At 47.8% G+C, this 21961-nt stretch overlaps 4 protein-coding genes across 4 annotated transcripts in view; 2 read left to right on the forward strand and 2 right to left on the reverse strand.

The window, feature by feature from the left end:
* Positions 1–5431, forward strand: part of LOC149450619 (uncharacterized) — a 225844-nt gene extending 220413 nt beyond the window's left edge. Inside the window, exon 4 of the mRNA XM_089691690.1 lies at positions 2681–5431. Within this exon, the coding sequence (XP_089547816.1) occupies positions 2681–3063 (383 nt within the window). The 3' untranslated portion in view covers positions 3064–5431. The remainder of the gene's footprint in view (positions 1–2680) is intronic.
* On the forward strand, positions 1065–1464 carry LOC149450626 (oocyte zinc finger protein XlCOF7.2-like). Its single transcript, XM_089691670.1, has 2 exons — positions 1065–1186; positions 1273–1464. Exons 1-2 carry the CDS (start codon positions 1082–1084, stop codon positions 1462–1464), a joined length of 297 nt encoding a protein of 98 aa, XP_089547796.1. The 5' UTR covers positions 1065–1081.
* An 8905-nt stretch (positions 5432–14336) lies between the features above and the next one.
* Positions 14337–15267, reverse strand: LOC149450627 (uncharacterized; the record flags this gene model as incomplete). The annotated part of the gene is made up of 1 exon (XM_089691677.1): positions 14337–15267. A coding segment is annotated over one exon (636 nt), but the record flags the coding sequence as incomplete, so codon positions are not given.
* A 113-nt stretch (positions 15268–15380) lies between these two features.
* On the reverse strand, positions 15381–19628 carry LOC149450628 (uncharacterized). The gene is made up of 3 exons (XM_089691678.1): positions 17843–19628; positions 16309–17727; positions 15381–16261 (listed from the first exon to the last, which is right to left on the reverse strand). The coding sequence occupies exons 1-3, from the start codon at positions 19626–19628 to the stop codon at positions 15381–15383; spliced, it is 4086 nt and encodes a 1361-aa protein (XP_089547804.1).
* Positions 19629–21961: the final 2333 nt, after the last annotated feature.

A 21961-nucleotide genomic window follows, 5' to 3' on the forward strand; every position in this document is an offset into this window, starting at 1 on the left:
GGAGGATTGTTGGTGCATTATTGACTAAAAGGTAGTCAGGGGTCAGTGCTGAACATCTTCTGGAGACACTCCAATTCCTTCCCATGACACAGGCTCTGGCAGTGCCCGGTGCTGGAATTCAGAGCCTCAGGAACCCACCACCACTCTGTACAATGTCCTGGATATTACAGTATACTTGGTAACCAAACCTGTCCCCCTCCTGTCCTCCTTCTACCCATACTAGGCTGTCATTGGAGGGAAGAGAACAGGCTCCTCCCCCACAGCTCTCTACTCCACCAGCACCATCCTCCTGCTATCCCATCCAAGCTCTTCTTTTACTGCAGAGAGTGACAGTGACATCACTCCTGTCAGTCAGCAGGCTGCCACAGATTGGAGCCTTGCAGCCGGAGTTCTGCCAATTATCCTGATTTTCCAGAAACTTAGGCCAAAAGTCAGTAAGTTCCCCTTCCTGGACCTCATGATGAGCCGACATTGACCTCACAGCACTGCCTCAGAGCAAACAAGTCATAGGAAGGATCGTATTTATCATTCCTTGTCTGCAGATCTAATACTCATCAAAACCAGTTCAGAGACCAAACAAACCCAACAGAGAAAAGGGGATTTCTAATCCAGCAGGTCAAGAGGGTCCCGGGACCTCAAATATGCATCAAACACTAAACAGTCCAAACTAAATATCTTCCCATGGGGGGAGTAGTTCTTCACTGTCCAGCAACCCTCCTATTCCCCCCTCACATCCACATCCTATTATTGTGTGACCAATACCATCCAAATCATTCTTACTTTCATTTCCCAAAGTTATCCGTCTACAAGGAGACCTGTATAGATCACATGATGGCACCAATGAGGATGGAGGAGGACCGGAGTCACATGACTGAGAAGATACTAAACCTCACCCTGGAGATCATCTACCTGCTGACCGGAGAGGTGAGGAGGATTCTGGGAGGTCACATGACATCACTCTTATCTCTATAAATAAAACACAGACCTGACCGGAGAGGTGAGGAGGATTCTGGGAGTCTAACATGAAATTCCTATTGGTTCCACAATATAGAGAGTTCCTCTTCTGAAGTCAGGTGATCATATGACCATCACAGAGCCTCCATGTGACTCCCTAAACCCTGAGAGACACAACATGCAGAAGATTCTAGAAGTCACCAAGAAGATGATGGAGCTGCTGACAGGAGAGGTGAGCGGTGCCGGGAATTCTGGGACATTCTCCAGTAACAGACAAGGGATGTGTCTGGATGGTGACTGTATCATTGTGTGTGTCAGGTTCCTATAAGGTGTCAGGGTGTCACTGTCTATTTCTCCATGGAGGAGTGGGAGTATTTAGAAGGACACAAGGATCTCTACAAGGACGTCATGATGGACAATCAGCCGCCCCTCACATCACCGGGTAAGAGGAGACTTTATTGTAAAGGAGAGAGCAGTACAGACGATCCACCTAGATCCCCCATCATCTGATAAACACATAGAAACAATGGATTCAGTCAGTGTGTGTGTTTCCTACAGATGGATCCAGTCATGGGAACCCACCAGAGAGATGTCCCCGTCCTCTGTATTCCCGGGATTCCACACAGGAAGGTCACACCATCCCTCACTATTACAAGGTGGGTGGGATGGAGCATCTAGAACATGGACTTGTGGAGACAATGTGTGGAGTTTTTTTATGTGACCTTATATTTTACAGATGATATTTTCTCTCATTTCCTTGATTTAGAGTGGAGATCCAATCGATATAGAATTTGAGGTGAAAGCAGAAGAAGAAGAGGCGTATGTGAGGGATGATCAGCAGTCTATGGAGGAGGATGGAATAACGGGGACATTTATAGAGGAGGACACTCCTACAGAGATCAGCACAGGTGGGTCATGAACACTAAATCCATTCCTCCACCCATACTGCTCACTGATTGGTCCAGAGTAGGGCGGGGACTGGGTGATATCAGCCTGTAATCCCCTGGTCACTTTCCTGAGCTGTGTTTCCCATCCTGCCTGTTGTGGGCGGAGTCCTGGTTTGGGGGAACCAATCAGCTCCTGTCTAGTAATCCTCTTTGTCTTTGTATTTTAGTCCATGGCCGGGAGATGAGGAAAACCTCCGAGGATTGTCTCACTTTGTCTCCAGACTGGAAAGTAGAGGATGAGGACATCACACAGTATAGTCCAGGAGAAAACCCAGCTCCCTCCAATCTCCATCCGGCACCACCCAGTGTAGATGGACCATCAGATTCCTCGTATCCTGAGGAACCTCAGACTGTGCGGGACCGGGCCGGCCTTCCAACAGGGAAGAGCTTCTCCTGTAATGAGTGCGGGAAAGGTTTCCATTATAAATATCATCTTAATGTGCATAAAAGATCTCACACGGGGGAGAAGCTGTTTTCCTGTCCTGACTGTGGGAAATGTTTTCCTCAAAAGTCCAATCTTTACAGACATCAGAGATGTCACACAGGGGAGAAGCCGTATTCCTGTCCTGAGTGCGGGAAATATTTTTCACAGAAGTCTAATCTTTACACACATCAGACATCTCACACGGGGGAGAAGCTCTATTCTTGTCCTGAGTGTGGGAAATGTTTTTCACGGAAGTCCGATCTTTACATACATCAGACATCTCACACGGGGGAAAAGCCGTATTCCTGTCCTGAGTGCGGGAAATGTTTTTCACGGAAGTGCAATCTTTACACACATCAGAGATCTCACACGGGGGAGAAGCCGTATTCCTGTCCTGAGTGCGGGAAATGTTTTTCACAGAAGTCCGTTCTTTACACACATCAGAGATCTCACACAGGGGAGAAGCCGTATTCCTGTCCCGAGTGCCGGAAATGTTTTTCACGGAAGTCCAATCTTTACACACACCAGAGATCTCACACACGGGAGAAGCCATATTCCTGTCCTGAGTGCGGGAAATGTTTTTCACAGAAATCCCATCTTATTGCACATCAGAGATGCCACACGGGGGAGAAGCCGCATTCCTGTCCTGAGTGCGGGAAATGTTTTTCAATGAAGTCCAATCTTTACAGACATCAGCGATCTCACACAGGGAAGAAGCCACTTTCCTGTCCTGAGTGAGGGAAGTGTTCCTCACTGAAGTCCTGTCTTCCCATACACTAGGGGTCCCACACAACCCTGGAGGTGTATTAGTGCCTTGAGTGCGGGAAATGTCTTCTAGATGAATGTTGCTGGACATCCCAGGTCTCATGTGGGGAAGAAGCACCCCCTGATATACACCTCAGATATACTCCATGGCTGATCTTCATCATGGAAGAAACAGTTGATAAGGAGATGAGAGGCCCCCAAAGACATGGATGAAGTGCAGTAAATGTCGGGGTGCAGAGTGGTCAGTAGATCCTGGAAATGAAGGACACAACTTCAGCCCTTCTTGGGTGTCGGAGTTGCGTTTCCTGATAATGATATAGCGGGTTACAGAGCTAGAAGCCGGGAGAGCCCAGATCTCGTTATCGGGGAACTTTACACAGACAACAAGAACTTCTGAAGTTGATGTCCTTCATTTCAAGGCTCTACAGAACAGTGTTGACCCCGAAGTGTCTCTCTGTCTTCAGTCCATCCTTCTCCCATCCCCCAACAGGAGGGAAGGAGAACTCCGCCCCAAACTAGGGGGGAACTTTCCTCTCATTATTTCCCTTGGCTTCTGTGTGGGTTTGGGTGGTTGGAGGAGTGCGGCACGAGAGGGAACACAGCTTGTTGTTCTATGTCTACATATGGGGTCTGGGTAGAGGGGATCCACCGGAAAATATTTCTACTCTTTGATTTTGTGCAAATCGTTTCTGTTTTCACTTTGAAGGGGGATATTATGTGTGGTTTGTAAAAGGGATTGGCCCAATAGATACCACCCCACTTAGAGAATAGATGAAGTAATATGACCAGCATTCATTCAGCCATGTCACATGTTGGTCTTTTCATACAGTGATTTCCTATGATCATTGGCTCCATCTAGTGGCCATAATGCGGTATTGAACTGTTTTTCCTGACTGAGGTATTTTGGAAGTAATACATCATTATGGCCACTAGAGGGAGCTGACGATTATAGGAAATAGCTGAGTTTATTAAAATATGGCCAGAATTTGTCAAGGCTGGACACATGCTTGTCACACTCCCCAACATATTTTTTGCATAGACCCCTTAGTTTACTGTGTCAGGGGTGGTTTCAGTACAGTAGACATTGAAGACATAAATTACATAAAACCACAGAATTAAACTATCCATTGATTTTAAACCAAAAATACCTCAATTGGCCTTTAGATGACGCTAGTATCCTAGCAATTAGCACCATCTAGTGTCCAAATTGTCAGGGAACACCCGAACAATTGATTTAGTCAGCCAAATCAATCAAATCACAGTATCTCCAATACAAAAAAATTATTTATAAAAATAATTTAACTGACTTAATTATTCTGAAAAATTCTTTAAGAACTCAAAGATCTGTGTAGGTATAGACTGCAGAGTATGAAAATCAATATTTATTTACATACGTCACTTACAAACACCATAAACAATAGTCAGATTGTGATTTACACTGACACTAAGATGTTTCTGTAAAAGCTCTAAAATAGAATGAATTAAATTCAATAATCAGTCTCCCTGTAAACCACATAACCAATAAAAATGGACAATAATCTGTCTCCTGCAGAAGGAATAAACTATGCAGAATTGTCCACCAGTATGGCCTAAGAACAGGAACATTTTTATAAATGACTTAACTTGAAGTGATGTTATCATGGGGAGAGTTATTAGGTTACACAAAGGAATGTGGCAATTAACTTACTAGTCTAAGCAAGCAAAATCAACAGAAAATATGTAATTACCCTCCAAGTATCAGGTAATCTTTTACAGAACTGATGATCAGACTCAAAGATAGCTGCTGATTAATGGTTGGGGTTGAGCTTCCACAAAATGGCGTCTCTTCTTCAGTTGATGAGTGTCTTTAGATGATCTGAGTCTGAGATGATGTCTACCTTCCAGATGGCTGTGTAGATGGTCCTCCCTCTGTGAGTGTTCCTGCCGGTTTTATCTAGTTATGACTTATACACTCATCAAATGTGAATAAACCTGGCCCAGAAGGAGGAACCTTCTCTGTGATTGGGGAATCTGATTCTCTAACCCATGTTTACTCAAGCATTACCTCCCATGGCCACTGGGTGTCATCCTTGGATAAGAATTGTCTGGTCTGAGTTTATTTGGGGATGGAAGTAACTAATCTGTGATCAGGAAAAATGAATATTTCACTATAACAAATTGTCCCTTGTGAAATCTATAGAATGCCTTGGAGAGTAGATATTATTCCTCATTTACAATCATTACGTTTTGGTGTAACAGTGATTAAATGGAGAATTGTAACTATCAGGAGGTTGGATTACATAAAGCAATTAGAATAATAGTTGTACACACAGAGGAGAGATAATAAAAAGAATAATTTGTATACTGATCTACTGATTGATTACGGCTTTGGTAGCATGCATACAATATTCCTAACAATACCGATAAACTCCAACACACTAAATATATATCATGGGATTACAAATCAGCAAACATACCATAATATACGTCCTACATTCTTAGGAGACAATCTGGTATTTTATCCCGATTCGGTCTTTTTGTATAATCTGAAATATATGGAAATGGAGGTTTCTTTTTGTACCTTTTCACTAAAACGAAATGAGTCTCAGCAGTGTTACTGGAGTCACCTTGTTACATAGTTACAGAGTTCATCTGGATGGAAAAAAGACACCAATCCATCCAGTCCAACCAACAGAAAAAACAAAACACACAAATAGAACAATACATGAGGAAATGCACATCTTACTGTAAAGGTCTCAGTAATCTATAAACAGAAGAATCCAGAAAAGAACTCTCACAGATCTGCAGCTTTGTAGAGTTAGCATTCATAATACACGGCTCAAAAAATGAAAGAAAGACTTATTAATCAAAGTCTAGCATCAAGTCAATGAGACTCCTGAGATATTGATCTGGTCAGTGAAGTCGCAGAGGGGGCTGTTAATCAGTTTCAGCTGCTTTGGTGTTAATGAAATTATCAACAGGTGCACTAGATGGGCAACAGTTAGACAACCCTCAAAACAGGAATTTACAGGTGGAGGCCACTGACATTTTTTTCCCTACTCATCTTTTCTGACTGTTCTTCACTAGTTTTTCTTTTGGCTAGGGTCAGTGTCACTACTGGTAGCATGAGGTCATACCTGGACCCTACAGAGGTTGCACAGGTAGTCCAACTCCTCCAGGATGGCACATCAATACTTGCCATTGCCAGAAGGTTTGCTGTGTCTCCCAGCACAGTCTCAAGAGCATGGAGGAGATTCCAGGAGACAAGAGCATGGAGGAGATTCCAGGAGACAAGAGCATGGAGGTGATTCCAGGAGACAGGCAGTTACTCTAGGACAGCTGGAAAGGGTCGTAGAAGTCCCTTAACCCACCAGCAGAACTGTATCTGCTGCTTTGTGCAAGGAACTTCATGAGGGTGGCCTGAGGGCCCAACATCCTCTAGTGGGCCCTGTGCTCACTACCTGGCACCATAGAGCTGGATTGGCATTTGCCATTGAACACCAGAATTGGCAGGTCCAACACTGGTGCCCTGTGCTTTTCACAGATGAGGGCAAGTTCCCTCTGAGCACATGTGACAGACATGAAAGGACGTAGCATCTGAAAGGACAGAGCAGCTTCTAGGGTAGAGGTGTCACCTGGATGCCAATACAATGTTGTCACCTATGTAGCCAGAGTTTGCCACCTTCTTGAACCTAGAAGAAGAATCCTAGTCATTTCGGCTACAAGAGTCAGCAGGAGACCGTGAGAAGGCTCCGAAGTGTCTGTCAGCTTTGATTTATATCCACAAATCAAAGGAATGTATTTCATCTCATAAAAGCTAAAATATTTGTTGCAGAGAGATGAAAATACTTCCTTCTGATTGGACACACTGTAGGCTACATCTGCATGTAAAACTGTATTTGTAGCCCCTGTGGAATCCCAGAGAAACACAGGAAATGGTTATATGGTGCCTGATTGCAACAGCTGAACAGCGATTGGTACTGTTGTGTTCGGACTAACACACTGGTGTCGGAAATTCTATCCCTGACCAAGTGATCCAAACCATTCCTGGCCCATTCAGCTCTGGGCACTTCAGAACCCAGAACATCCTATGGGCTGCTACAGGAACACCCCCCAGGGTTGATTGGCCAAGGGCTAATGTGCAGCCCACATCCATATTTCAATAAATTGAGGACCCTGAGATATGGACGGGGTGATTTGTACGGAGTCGGTTCCATGTGACTGGTGAATCGTGGACTTTCTCTGACTTGCTCCAGTCTCAGGATAAATCTTGGTAAAAGTTTTATTTCTGTTTTTATTCCCTTTTATTTTATTGTGAATAGCCAATTGTGTGTCTTTTTGTATTTTCGGCAACTTTTTTTTCTTTGTACATATTTAATGCACTGCCCACTTTTGGGATATTAAATCATAAAATGAATAAGTGACTTCTGTGTACTAAGCTCGGGCTCATATCTCCGGAGAGATTGTTGTGTCTATGTGCTCGGTCTAAGTTCATCGCCAATCTGTATGCAATTGTACTGTGTGTTGGCAGATTGCCTGCAGATTGTAACATAGCAGATCTGCCAGACAGAGATCTGTGTGTGTGTGGTGGCCCAGTAGACCAGTCTGTGGACAAACTGTTGGGTGGTGGCAAGCTACTGTGTGTTGTGTGTCTGATGTGGGGGTCTGTGGACAGTTGAAGAGTGATTAACACCGGGGTTCTAGCTTGTAGGATAGCTGGAGGAATCCTAGAAGGGTGTGCCAATTGCTAGACTGCTCAATCCTTAGCGTGCACCAGATTATATATAAGATTCATATCTGCCTGTGTGTGGTCAGCCAGCTGGAGTGGAGTCTCCCTCTAATTGTGGCCAGAGGTAGTGCGGGCTGTGAAAGGGTATCCTGACCAGTCTTATATGCTGAAAGTCCCCCTCATTCCCTCTTTATCCCAAGTCATGGGCTACCACGCCTTGGTTAGCTAGTCGTCATGGGCGTGAATTTTATCCGTGACACAGTGTATAATCCATGATGTGGGACTTCTCTTGTCCTCATTACATTGGAGGACAGAAACTCTTCCATTGTGACATTTATTCCCGAGATCTCCCAGAATCCCTCAGCTTGGAATAATGGCCCCTGTGTCTGCAGAAACGTAGAGAATACTTCCATATACCGCGTCTCTTCATCTTGTTCATCCTTCTCGTTGGCAGAACAATGACATCTCAGCTAGACTGGAGGATGTGGGGACCACCACGGGATTATTTGGTGTTTGTAATCACCTCCCCCCTTGTTCCTGCACTAAGGGGTCCCGGCTTCCATTCCTTCTCTATACACAGAAATAAATACTTCAGTTGGGGAAAAGTGTGTCCCATGTGGGACTTGAGACCTGAAAGTGACCCTTGTGTATTATTTGGTATAATAACTCCCATGGTTCAACCTGAGGAAACAATGAAAATATGATCTTCCTCATAGAAATTCTAACAAAAGGCAACATTTTCCATTTTAAGTCAAAATTCATTTTAAATAGTTTCCCATTCACACAGAAGGAATGTACATGTTTTGTCACTGAGCGCACTGCTAGACAAATGTTTTTTATGAATAGGCCCCTAAATGTCAGCTGATATAATATATTCTATTATATTGTATTATGTTATGTTATGTTAAATTATATAAAGACAGGAAGTATGGAGCAGATAAATGAACAGACCTCCTAGTAATGTCATTACCAGGCTGCAGCTAGGGGGAGCTCTAATGTTTGGAGTGTTCCCACAGGAGAGTGATTCCTTCTAGCTCACATATACTTTTTGTATGTCTAGTAAAATTGGACTTTTGAGGTAGAAGATTATACATTGTATCGCCCTCCTAGTTCAGCCAGGGGGATCTACACCCTAATGGTTGGTCAGAAGCTGATTAGCAGCTGAGGTGTGATAGCCAGAGGGGTCAAAATGTGGTCAGGGCTGAGAGACTCTGCAAGTCAGCCCCTCTGGAATTTCCCCCTGCTCTAAGGCTTTAGGAAGAGGGTCTTGGAGGCAGTGGGTGGATCTGAGGAGTGGCTGACTGCACTCTTGAGGGACATAAAACATACATAAATAGTGTTGTGCTAACTCATATAGATATAATAGTCCATAAACAGGTTCAAACGTGATAGTTCAATCAAAATATGAAATATAAATATACATATAAAGTGCTGGAATGGTGAAAATCTAATAAGGTGCTTGAATGGTGAAGAATCACTACGATGTGCTCCGAATAAATAAAGTCTATTTGAAAAACACGGTGCTCCACCTTAACTCAATGTTCCTCCACCTAAAAAATGTATGGATGGCCGCTCTCCTCCTACCATGGACCTATGAATGAATACAGGTCAACGAAACCTGGTAATTCCGGTGCTCTAGATGTCAGCAGATGACAGGCACCACCTTCCATAACAGGGTAAAACGGGATTCTTCTCACATGATAGAAGCAGTAACATAGCGATTTGCATTTCAAAACTCCCGCAATGACGTCACTAGGATCCGCCCCCACGCGTTATGCCACCAACCACGTGGCTTCGTCAGGGAAACCATCTAGGTAACCATGACTACTGTTCCTGCTCCGTTCTGTGGAGCCTGCAACATCGCTGGATGTCACATTTCACATGGAACAAAACCTTTTATCATGATACACCAATAATCCGACCTACATTTATTATACAACAATATTATTCAAATAAAAACTTTAAAAAGATCGGAAAAAAGTTTTAAAAAATCCTGTGATTTTGTACAGCCCCATCTTCTGGTCAAAAAGAATAACATCACCCAAGTAAAAATTCATTATAAATCATACTTAACGCTAATCATATTAATAAAAAGGAAAAATAAAAATATTAAAATAATTATTATATGGCCGATAAAAACAGATAAAACCCACATTAATAATTATTGATAAAACTATTTAGGCAAATTCTACATTATGTCCTGATGGATAAAACGTCTGCATTTCGTATATCCAAAAATATTATTATTATTATACAGGATTTATGGCACTAACAGTTTACTCAGCGCTTTACAATATAAGGGGGGCGGTACAATTACAATACATTTCAGTACAGAAGGAATAGGAGGGCCCGGCTCGTGGAGCTTACAATCTGAAGGAAGGGGGAGGGGATACAAAAAGTGATAGCTGCGGGGGATGATCTGGTGGAGGTGATTCAAGTACAGTTCTTAGGTGGAGGTGGGGTAGGCTTCCGTGAAGAAGTGAGTTTTCAAAGATCACCTAAAGGCAGACAGGGTGGGGGCTGACCGGACATGCTGTGGTAGGGAGTTCCAGAGGATGGGAGAGGCTCTGGAGAAGTCCTGGAGGCGAGCGTGGGAGGAGGTGATGAGGGAGCTAAAGAGGAGGATATCATGGGAGGAGCAGAGTGGGCGATTTGGGCGATATCTGTGGATGAGGTTGGTGATGTAGCCGGGGCAGTGTTGTGGATGGCTTTATAAGCTGTTGTTAGTATTTTGAATTTTATATGTTGGGTTAGTGAAAGCCAGTGGAGGGATTGGCAGAGAGGGGCAGCAGTCGCTGATCGGTTGGTAAGGTGTATGAGTCTAGCGGCAGTCACTGATCGGTTGGTAAGGTGTATGAGTCTAGCAGCAGTCGCTGATTGGTTGGTAAGGTGTATGAGTCTAGCAGCAGTCGCTGATCGGTCGGTAAGGTGTATGAGTGTAGCGGCAGTCGCTGATCGGTCGGTAAGGTGTATGAGTCTAGCAACAGTCGCTGATCGGTTGGTAAGGTGTATGAGTCTAGTGGCAGTCTTTGATCGGTTGGTAAGGTGTATGAGTCTAGCAGCAGTCTCTGATCGGTCGTTAAGGTGTATGAGTCTAGTAGCAGTCGCTGATTGGTTGGTGAGGTATATGAGTCTAGCAGCAGTCTCTGATCGGTTGGTAAGGTGTATGAGTCTAGTGGCAGTCTCTGATCGGTTGGTAAGGTGTATGAGTCTAGCAGCAGTTGCTGATCGGTTGGTACGGTGTATGAGTCTAGCGGCAGTCGCTGATTGGTTGGTAAGGTGTATGAATCTAGCAGCAGTCGCTGATCGGTTGGTAAGGTGTATGAGTCTAGCAGCAGTCGCTGATCGGTTGGTAAGGTGTATGAGTCTAGCAGCAGTCACTGATCGGTTGGTAAGGTGTATGAGTCTAGCAGCAGTCGCTGATCGGTTGGTAAGGTGTATGAGTCTAGCAGCAGTTGTTGATCGGTTAGTAAGGTGTATGAGTCTAGCAGCAGTCGCTGATCGGTCGGTAAGGTGTATGAGTCTAGTGGCAGTCTCTGATCGGTTGGTAAGGTGTATGAGTCTAGCAGCAGTTGCTGATCGGTTGGTACGGTGTATGAGTCTAGCGGCAGTCGCTGATTGGTTGGTAAGGTGTATGAATCTAGCAGCAGTCGCTGATCGGTTGGTAAGGTGTATGAGTCTAGCAGCAGTCGCTGATCGGTTGGTAAGGTGTATGAGTCTAGCAGCAGTCACTGATCGGTTGGTAAGGTGTATGAGTCTAGCAGCAGTCGCTGATCGGTTGGTAAGGTGTATGAGTCTAGCAGCAGTCGCTGATCGGTTAGTAAGGTGTATGAGTCTAGCGGCAGTCGTTGATCGGTTGGAAAGGTGTATGAGTCTAGCAGCAGCATTTATAATAGACTGAAGCGGGATAGCCTGTGTAACGGTAGATCAGTGAGGAGGGAGTTGCAGTAATCAAGGCGGGATATAACCAAGGCATGGATAAGTTGTTTTGTGGTGTCATAGGTCAGGAAGGGGCGGATTTTGGAAATGTTCCGGAGGTTGAGGTGGCAGGATTTTGCTAGTGAGTGGATGTGGGGCCCAAAGGAGAGGTCAGAGTCTAGGATTACACCTAGCACCCTGTCATGAGGGGAAGGACCAATGGTTGTGCTGTTGATCTTAATGGTAAAGTCATGAGTGGGGGATCGGGGGGGAGGAAATATTACAGCTCAATTTTTGAAAGATTTAGTTTACGGTAGTGGTGTGACATCCATGCTGATATGTCGCTCAGTAGATTTGTGATACATGAGGTGATTGAGGGGGTGAGCTGGGGAGTGGAGACATAGATCTGGGTGTCATCAGCATAGAGGTGGTATTGGAAGCCATGGGAGGTTATCAGATGGCCCAGGGAGGAGGTATAGAGAGAGAAAAGGAGGGGCCCAAGAACAGAACCTTGGGATACCTCAACAGAAAGAGGAAGCGGAGTGGAGGAGAAGGAGTTGTATGTGACGCTGAAAGTGCACTGAGAAAGGTAAGAGGAGAACCAGGAGAGAGCAGAGTCATGGAGGCCAATGGAGTGGAGTTTACTAAGGAGCAGAGGGTGGTCAACTGTGTCAAAGGCAGAGGAAAGGTCAAGGAGTATGAGTACGGAGTAGTGGCCATTGGTTGGGATGAGTATGGAGTAGTGGCCATTGGTTAGGATAAGTACGGAGTAATGGCCATTGGTTTTAGCAGTTAGTAGGTCATTAGTGAGTTTTAGTCGGGCAGTTTCTGTGGAATATTGTGGGCAGAAGCCAGACTATCGAGGATCAAGAAGGTTGTTGTCGGTGAGGTAGCAGTTCATATAGTTGTTGAAGGAATTAGCCTTTCAGCATTACCATACCGCCATATTGTCTCTTGACCTGAGATCTGCCATTTTAAGATAAGAATCCATTTTGAGATTTATGTCAGTACTTAAAGATGAATTTGTGTTTTAAGACTGTTTCTTACTTTCGATAAGAGTCTGAGGTTCCTCTTTTCCCTTCAGATGTAACTTCCTTTTTTCCTCTACCGAGCACAAGACTGAAAGTCTGCGGTGGGCTTTTTCCTGTTGCAAGAGTATTAATAAACTATAGCCAGCGCTAAAAGGGAAGTTGTCTACTTTCTATATTAATGTTTGACGCATATAATAATAATTAACATAAATGCTAAATGATTGGGCATTACTGACGTATATAATATTCTGATTGGTCAATGCATACCTGTCAATTGATTGGTTCTTATATTTCCATGTATTGTTTTAAGTTTCATATATAAGTTTGAACACGGAAGAATAAATTCAGTTCCTTCTGAGATACCACCTTGTGTCTGTGTGCAATTTCCTGTATCTCAAAGGGGACTCCAGGCCTGTAGACAGACATTGATCAGGGCCAGGGGACTGACGGGAGTCGGTAGCTACAGGAAGGAACGAGAGGAGCCAATTCCTTTCAATTGGGGGCTCGTGTCCGGGATGAGATAATCATCCTTTTCGGTAGGTAAGATTTTTTGTCATGACTGTTGGACTTGCAGAATCCCGAGGCTAATACTTACCTACCCCCTTTAAACACCACCACCCCTTCAAAAACCTTCCCTCTCCCCAAATAAACACGCAACTCACTTTTGGTGTAAAACCGGCCATAGCAGCCATTTATTTAACATAACTCAACATAATATTTTATTACATTACCACCCGGGTCCGAGGTCTCTGAAGGCACCATTACTCCCATCACCAACTCGGCTGTATCTATTACTCAATGAAAGGCCCCCAGCCGCTACTACACCGCCTCGGGGACAATAATACTGTTACTTAACCCAGATACAGCCAAATTAACTCCCACATTACCAATATGACCTTTTATTGGGAAGGGACACCCATACCTACGATGGGCCCAACCCATAATTCCTCAACTTGTCACTCCACCACCGCCTTCAAAGACCCATCGACCCCTGCCAGCTGCCATGACAAACGAACAAACACTTCAGGACACAACAGCTATCCTGAACCGTGAACAAACGCCATGAACCCACATAAAACAAACACCACGAACAACCACCAAACAACAAAAACAACACCAGAACAAACACAATGACAAAACTATAACCAACACAACAAACAGAAGACAAACCAACTTCAGGGCGGGAGGGCGGGAGAAACCACCTCCGTGATGGCACAAGCTCCGACTGACTCCGACAAGACACAACCCCCCAATTCAAAACCTGCAAGACCACCCACAATGCTGCCTACACCAATCAAGTAAGTAACCACCCCCCATCCCCATTTCCTTGCCAATACTCCACCCAAATTACACTCTCTGCCTCGTCTGCACGCCCCAGTCATGCTGGCCCTCCCTTATACTTCGCTCAGTCCAGGCCCTGACTTGACTGTTGGACTTGCAGAATCCCGAGGCTAATACTTACCTACCCCCTTTAAACACCACCACCCCTTCAAAAACCTTCCCTCTCCCCAAATAAACACGCAACTCACTTTTGGTGTAAAACCGGCCATAGCAGCCATTTATTTAACATAACTCAACATAATATTTTATTACATTACCACCCGGGTCCGAGGTCTCTGAAGGCACCATTACTCCCATCACCAACTCGGCTGTATCTATTACTCAATGAAAGGCCCCCAGCCGCTACTACACCGCCTCGGGGACAATAATACTGTTACTTAACCCAGATACAGCCAAATTAACTCCCACATTACCAATATGACCTTTTATTGGGAAGGGACACCCATACCTACGATGGGCCCAACCCATAATTCCTCAACTTGTCACTCCACCACCGCCTTCAAAGACCCATCGACCCCTGCCACAGCACACGAGTGTGAACCCTTACACTCGTGTAGCCCGCCACACACGTAATCCACGCTGGATACCATCCTGCAGGCCCAAGGACCACAGATCAATCCCAACTGCATTAAGATGCACCCCATCCGAGCGCAAATATCGCCAGGACTCCTCCTCCAACTCCCTATGACGGACTGCTAGGCCACCATTCCTCACCACAAAACGCGCCACCTCCTTATTCACCTTAACTCGAGCCCTATTAATTTTTTCAACGGAGCGGGCCATCCGCCAATAAGCACGGGCCACTATATCCGACCATACCAGCACTGTGCCCGGGAAAAAGGACCGAATCCGCAAAAAATCAAACTTAATGTCCCGGATAACCTCCCGCATGGAGCGCAACCCGAGATCATTACCCCCCACATGCAATACCAAAACATCGGGAGGCCGGTCCAAACGGGAATAGTGATGAATTTCCGGGACCACCCTGGACCACAACATTCCCGGCACTCCAAGCCAACGAAGCCTAGCCTCCCCCCTCTCAAATCCCAGTTGCTGACCCTCTGGACGAACATCCGCCCTCTTAGCCCCCCAAAAAACATATGAATGGCCCAAGATCCATACCAAGCAGCCTTCGGAACCTGCAAAGAAACACACAAAAGAAGGGAGGAGGTAGAACCTTCACCACAAAGGCCCCCACAAAACAAACAAAAAACACAGAGGTAACAAAATACAAGTACCACAGAGACCAACACAACAACACCAAAAACTTTTTTTTTTTTTTTTTTTTTAACTCACAAGAACTGAGGACGCACATACAACTTGAACCTATCCGAATCCCACCGCCCAATCCGACGAACCACTTGATCACCTAAACCCCAGCGGGCGGCCTCCGTAGCTGCCCCAATGCGAAACGAATGAGACGAGTAATGTTCCACACCCAACCCGGCAGACTGCAAACACCGTTTAAACACTGCCCCAAATTGGAATCGAGACAGAGCCATCCCATTCGTATGCAAAAAGAAAACCCCAGGAAGGTCAGGTCTCACCTCGAGAAATTCCCTAACCGCCCGTACCGGACAAATCCGAGAACTCGGAATCTCAGCCAATTCCACCCAGGTACCCCGACCCAAACGGTCCGTTTTTGACTTGCGCAGAAAAATTCGCACCCCACTACCCAACAAGACCACCTCATCTACGGCCAAACCACCCTCGCCCCACTTAGTCCGACTCACCAACTCCCCAACCCGAAATGCCCCAAAAAATGCCAGCACAAAAGCCGCACGGAACAAAATCGCCTCATACAACGAGGAACAAATACAATCCAACTGGCCAACCACCACTTGAAGAACCTCAAAAGACACCGGCCGTCTAGAATCAGGGATGGAACGGCCCTTCCTGTACCCCCGCATAGCCTGCCGAACAAGGAAATCCTTTGTCACGTCACGACCCCCCGCCAGTTTGAAATGAAAAGCCAACCCCGCCAGCTTGCGAGACATCAAAGTCGCGGAAACACCCCTTTCAAAATTCCTGCCGATGAAATAAAGCAGGAGGCATAGGGCATCATCCACCCCTAAACCACCCCCCACCTCACTCACCAGCTCCAGCCATTCCCGCCACACCTTCTCATAGAAAACCCAAGTGGACGCGCAAACCGACGTCTGAATCAAGGCCGCTGAAGAGGCAAGGCAATGCTCCACAAGTGATCTGGACAATCGATACCGCGTTGCTCCGCTTCTGGTGCCAACCGACGGAATCGATCCCACTGAAAACGAGATAGAGCATCAGCAATGGAGTTATCCACGCCCGGAACATGTACAGCCGAAATAAAACAATTGAGACCCAAACAGTCCAAAACCAACCGCTGCAACATACGAACCACCGGCCGAGACGTGGCCGAAACACGGTTAATGGCATGAACCACGCTCAAATTATCACAATGAAAACGAATCCGTTTATTCCGGAAAACAGCACTCCACAAAGAAACAGCTAAAACGATGGGGAAAAGCTCCAGTAATGTCAGATTACGCAACAGACCTTCCTCCCGCCATTGCAAAGGCCACGAACCCGCACACCACTGACCCTGAAAATAGGCCCCAAAACCGGCCGAGCCCGCCGCATCCGTAAAGAGTTCCAAATCAAAATTGGACACGACCCCATCCAACCAAAGTGATCTTCCATTATAGGAATCGAGAAACGACCTCCATACCCCCAAATCATCCCGTAGCTCACCTCGCAGCCGAACCCTGTGATGCGGGGCCGCCACACCAGCCGTGGCCGCCGCCAAACGCCTGGAAAATATACGCCCCATGGGCATGATGCGACAAGCAAAATTTAACTTGCCTAGTAACGACTGCAAGTCCCGAAGCCGAATCTTCCTGCACTGACCCACCGAACTCACCAACCCCCGGAGCTCCCTCAATTTATCCTGCGGCAAACGACATTCCATGGCTTCAGTATCAACAATAATTCCCAAGAAACACAATTCCGTTGTCGGACCCACCGTCTTATCCGAAGCCAAAGGAACGCCAAAATGCTCAAACACATGTTCCACCGTGCTCAGTAGCGACGCACAAATGGAACTACCCGGAGGGCCAATACACAAAAAATCATCCAAATAATGGATGACAGATGCGAGCCCAGAAACATCCCTAACCGCCCATTCAAGAAAAGAACTAAAAGTCTCAAATAGAGAACAAGAAATGGCGCAGCCCATAGGCAAGCAACGATCAACAAATATGCACCCCTCCCATTTGCAACCCAGCAATCGGAGACAACTAGGATGCACCGGCAAAAGGCGAAACGCCGCCTCAATATCAGTTTTTGCCAACAGGGCACCCCGACCAAACCGCCGCACCCATGAAATCGCCGCGTCAAAAGAAGTGTAGGAAACAGAACACAAACCTGGGTCAATAGCATCATTGACCGAACCCCCCCGCGGATGAGACAGGTGATGAATGAGTCTATATTTATTAGGCTCTTTTTTGGGAACAACACCCAGCGGCGAAATTACCAAATTAGGCATAGGGGGGTCCACAAACGGGCCAGCCATGCGGCCCAAGGACACCTCCTTGTCAATTTTTGCCCTAATAACCTCCGGATGCAACCGCGCCGACTTCAAATTATCCGCCGCTGGAGGAACTACCGCCAGTAGACAGGGGATCAAAAAACCTTCCGAAAAACCCCGCCGCAACAGGGTCGCCGCCGCCTGATCAGGGTACCGCTTTAAAAACGGCAACATCCTTCCTACCCTCACCGGCGACTTCCCTTTTTCCAGTGTCACCACCTCTCCCCCGCCCTTGCTTGAAACACCGGGACAATGTATGGGCCCCCCCACAACCCGAGCACTCATGACGGAATCGGCAGCCGGATCCAAACCTGCACGATCCCTCATTAAACTGCCAGCAATAGCCCTTTCTAAGCACGGCCGGCTGCGCAACCGTGGCTGCACTTCCGGCCCCCCCCTGAAAGGGATGAGCCGTGGTCCTCACGGGAGTCATGAGTTTCATCCACAGCCCGATATCTTTATGGTCCCACCGCAAAGATGGCCTAACCGCCATACGCTGACGAAACTGCTCGTCATAACGTAACCACGCGATGCCCCCATAAACCCTCTGAGCTTCCCCTATGGCATCCAAGTAACAAAAAAGTGGGGAACAATGCTCAGGCGACTTCTCTCCAATAACGCTTGCCAAAATGGCAAATGCCTGAAGCCAATTAGAGAACGAGCGGGGAATCAACCGATATCGCCGCTTTTCTTCCTCCTCCCTCTTACCCTCATCTGGCCGAACTTTATCTAAGTTGAATTTCTCCAACGGTAATAAAGAAAATATTTCCACATACTCGCCCCCCCAAATGCGCTCCTTCACCTCCGGCTTCAGATGAGCCCCCAAGGGCCCCTCGAAGCACACATAAACCTCGCATTTTGCAGCGTCTGCCAAACGCACACCATCACACCCCGTAACCCCTTTATCTCCGCCGTCAACCCCAGCGTGATCCGCCGCCGCTTCACCCCTCAGAGCCTCAGAACCAGAGCTAACAGAACCCACCACCGCCGAACGCACTGCGGCCGCGACTCCAGAGACCTGCGGCCCAGCCACCGTAAACACCTGCGGGGGAACCCCAGCAGCTTCGTATCTACCACCCCCGGGGCCGACACCGCTCCCTGATGCCGCACCTAGCATTCCCGACCAAGCAGCCAAAGGTGGCGCCGAAGTCCTAGCGACCAACCCCGCCTCACAACGTGCCAACACTTCCCTGAAGCCGGACAACATCATACCGACAACACCATCAGCCCCCGGGGAACCCTCCAAAGACCCCACGTTAAGCCCTGCAGCCCCAAACCCCCTCTCCGCCAAAACAGAAACGCCACTCCCCTGGTCCCGAAACCCCTCAAACAGAGAGACTAAAGAAGACAAAGAAACAGCCCCTGAATTTAACTCACCAGGCTGCAGTCGTTCGCCGGGACCCACAGCCGCCAATCCAGAGCCAGGCAGAGATGAATGGACCGCATCTTCCTCAGAACCGCTGAGCTCCCCTTCGGATCTTCGCTCCGCATCCACCGGATCCCAGGCCGCACCAGGCCTCGCTCCGGGCTCTTCACCGGCTCCTGGGTCCGGTCGGCACACTGAACGGCTGGCAGCATCCACCGCACCAGAGCCCAGAGCCGCCCGATCATTCCTCCCACGCTGGGCTCGCTGGGAAGCAGCCGAAGCCCCAACCGACAGGGGGCCTTCTCCTGCTCCTGAAGCATTGCGGCGCAGAGGGGTGACCTCAGCACCCCCCGCCCCCCCTCGAGAGGCTCGCTGGGCCACCAAGACACGCCCAGCAGCCGCAGGCTGAGCTCCAGCAGAAGGTCTCCTCCCAGCTCCCGAGCCCAGCTGGCGCCCGGGAGTGACGTCATCAGGCCCCGCCCACCTCTCGCTCCGCACCGCCGACTTCAGGGAGGCCCGCTGGGCGGCAGAGGGGAGCCCAGCAGCCGCAGGCCGGTGAGGGAGACGTGGATCCCCGGCTCCAAAGCCCGGGCCGAAAACAGGGGCCATGTCATCACCGGCTGCCGGCCCAGAGCTCCGAGCCGCTAAGCCCCGCCCACTGCGTGCTCGAACCGCACGCAAAGATGGCCCCGACCTCGTGGTCCCGGCCTGTGACGAGGCGGCACCCTCCTGGGCCCGCCGTGAATCCGGAGAGCCCGATCCTCTGCTCCTAGGGGACGCTGACCCAGTCCCCGCTGAAGGCCGCCCGCCACTCCTCCCACGCCGGGCTGCCACCGCTGTAGGCCCGGAGCCTGCAGGGCCAGCCGCATGGTCCAGATTAAGAGGTGAGTTGGCTGGGGAGCGGGTGGTGGTAGATGTGCTCCTGCCAGGGGTCCGCCAGCGACGAGGATTCCTCCCAGCCCTCCCCGGAGAAGCAGGCCGACGCTTCACCGGCGGAGCTGGAGGGTCCCCTAAGGGGCTCCCAGAACGGCGCAGAACCCTAGCTGTCACCTCTGGGCTAAAGCGCACCGGAGGCACAGACCGCCGAGCACGTGTGCGCCCAGTAGAAGGGCCTGGTGACGCGGGCCTGGGGCCTTGCAGCATGTCTGACAGCCTCTCCCTTAACCACCCTGAGCCATTGGCTTCAGCTGCCGCCCGCAATTGGGATAGCATCCCGTCCAAGTCACTCATGGCCTAGTATTTGTTTCCCGCCGCAGGTACCAGCAAAAGAAGAAACCACCTCCGTGATGGCACAAGCTCCGACTGACTCCGACAAGACACAACCCCCCAATTCAAAACCTGCAAGACCACCCACAATGCTGCCTACACCAATCAAGTAAGTAACCACCCCCCATCCCCATTTCCTTGCCAATACTCCACCCAAATTACACTCTCTGCCTCGTCTGCACGCCCCAGTCATGCTGGCCCTCCCTTATACTTCGCTCAGTCCAGGCCCTGACTTTCTGTCAATTAGTCTGTCTTGCCGGAAGGGCTCTGATTAAAATCTCATGCCCTTAGGTAGCACCGGGCTTCGCGTCTAAAGACGCTAGTGGCCAGGCGCAAAGTGCTGTGGGAAGCACAAGGTCTTTTGGAAAAGACCAGGAGCAGTTTTGGGAACTGCACAGTCTCTTATGAGAAGGGGCTGAAAAGAGTTTCTCTGAGAAGAAACCAGGAAAAGTCCGGAGCTGATCAATTCTGTCCTGCAACTCTTTGCTTTTCTTCCTATCGCATAGAAGTATAAGATAATTTGTTTGTGTGACACAAGTGCCCAGTTGGTAAGTGTATGGGCCAGAGGTCACTGAAGGTATTGTCAACTTCCGTTGTAAGACGCACCACCCCTTTAGCTAGGCCTTATTGGCTGATGACCTAGAGAAGGTGATAGCATGGTGACACGGAGTTGGGTGCCTATGTAAATGTCTTGTTCAAATTGTGTTGTAGGCTTATTGTTAGAAAAGTGGGAGTTAGTCAGAGTCAGGATACTATTAGAAGTATTGTATATCCAGGTTATAATCTCCACTTTTGGTCAACCACTAGAGAAAGACCCAATAAATATCTTAAGTCCAGACATTTTTATAAAGTAAATTGTCATTTGGAAGTTGACCCCTGTTTTTTGGGACAGCCTATAGGACAGATTTGTAACACAGACCTTTGTAAGTGTAAAAATGGGAAGTGGTCAAAGTAAGGATAAACTCCCTCCCCCAAATGTTGGTGAGACATGTAAAGATTATGTAGCCCGTATCTGTGGGACAGATTACTATCTAGTTAACCCCTGGGTGGATAAATTAGCAGACTGGAGTGAATTCATGGGAAGTGTTGACCCGTTCCCCCGTGATGGGAGCAATAATATTTTTCATATGGATATGATTAGGGGTCTCTGTCTGGGGGATAAACAGGCTTTCCCATGGTATAAGGGAGATCCTGTGTGGGATCAGAAATACATGACCAAAGGTGGACAAAATTGGTTAGAATTTGCCCCTCTCTGGTTTCATAGACAAACTGGGAAACAAAATAAAGCCAAAGCTAGAAATGTAGATGCCACTAAAATACATGCATTAGAGTCAGAAATAGACAGACCCACACACCCTCTCATGCCATTCCCTCCCCCATATGTCCCATCTGTCCCACAGCCCACAAAACTTTATCCATCTCTTACTGAAGAAGATATTGATTTTTTAGCCGGACATTATGCAGTCCAACACCCCACTGCACCTCCAGCACCAACACTTCCACAGACCCCTCAAATACCTAGTGCTGTTCACATTTCTACCACACAGCCTAGTACAGTTCAAACACCCGCGCCCTCCCAGGGTGTGGTTCAAAGTCCTACCACACAGGGAGCGACAGGGGGAATAGCTGTTTCTTCAACTACTGAAGCAGATGACTCACTTGTTGATGAATCCGCT

Source organism: Staurois parvus, unplaced genomic scaffold (assembly GCF_062004578.1).
Source record: "Staurois parvus isolate SC_StPar_1 unplaced genomic scaffold, SC_StPar_1.0 ptg000569l, whole genome shotgun sequence".
Classification (NCBI taxonomy): Eukaryota; Metazoa; Chordata; class Amphibia; order Anura; family Ranidae; genus Staurois; species Staurois parvus.

Bases quoted from the DNA above. Each gene is read 5' to 3' on its own strand.
- LOC149450626 (XM_089691670.1), top strand. From the start codon at position 1,082: ATGACCATCACAGAGCCTCCATGTGACTCCCTAAACCCTGAGAGACAC. The intron at 1,187-1,272 runs GTGAGCGGTGCC...TGTGTGTGTCAG, and splicing joins TGGAGCTGCTGACAGGAGAG to GTTCCTATAAGGTGTCAGGG.
- LOC149450628 (XM_089691678.1), bottom strand. From the start codon at position 19,628: ATGGCCCCTGTTTTCGGCCCGGGCTTTGGAGCCGGGGATCCACGTCTC. The intron at 17,728-17,842 runs GTGAGGGTAGGA...TACTGGCGGTAG, and splicing joins TGGAAAAAGGGAAGTCGCCG to TTCCTCCAGCGGCGGATAAT. The intron at 16,262-16,308 runs GTATCGATTGTC...TTGCCTCTTCAG, and splicing joins ACCAGAAGCGGAGCAACGCG to CGGCCTTGATTCAGACGTCG.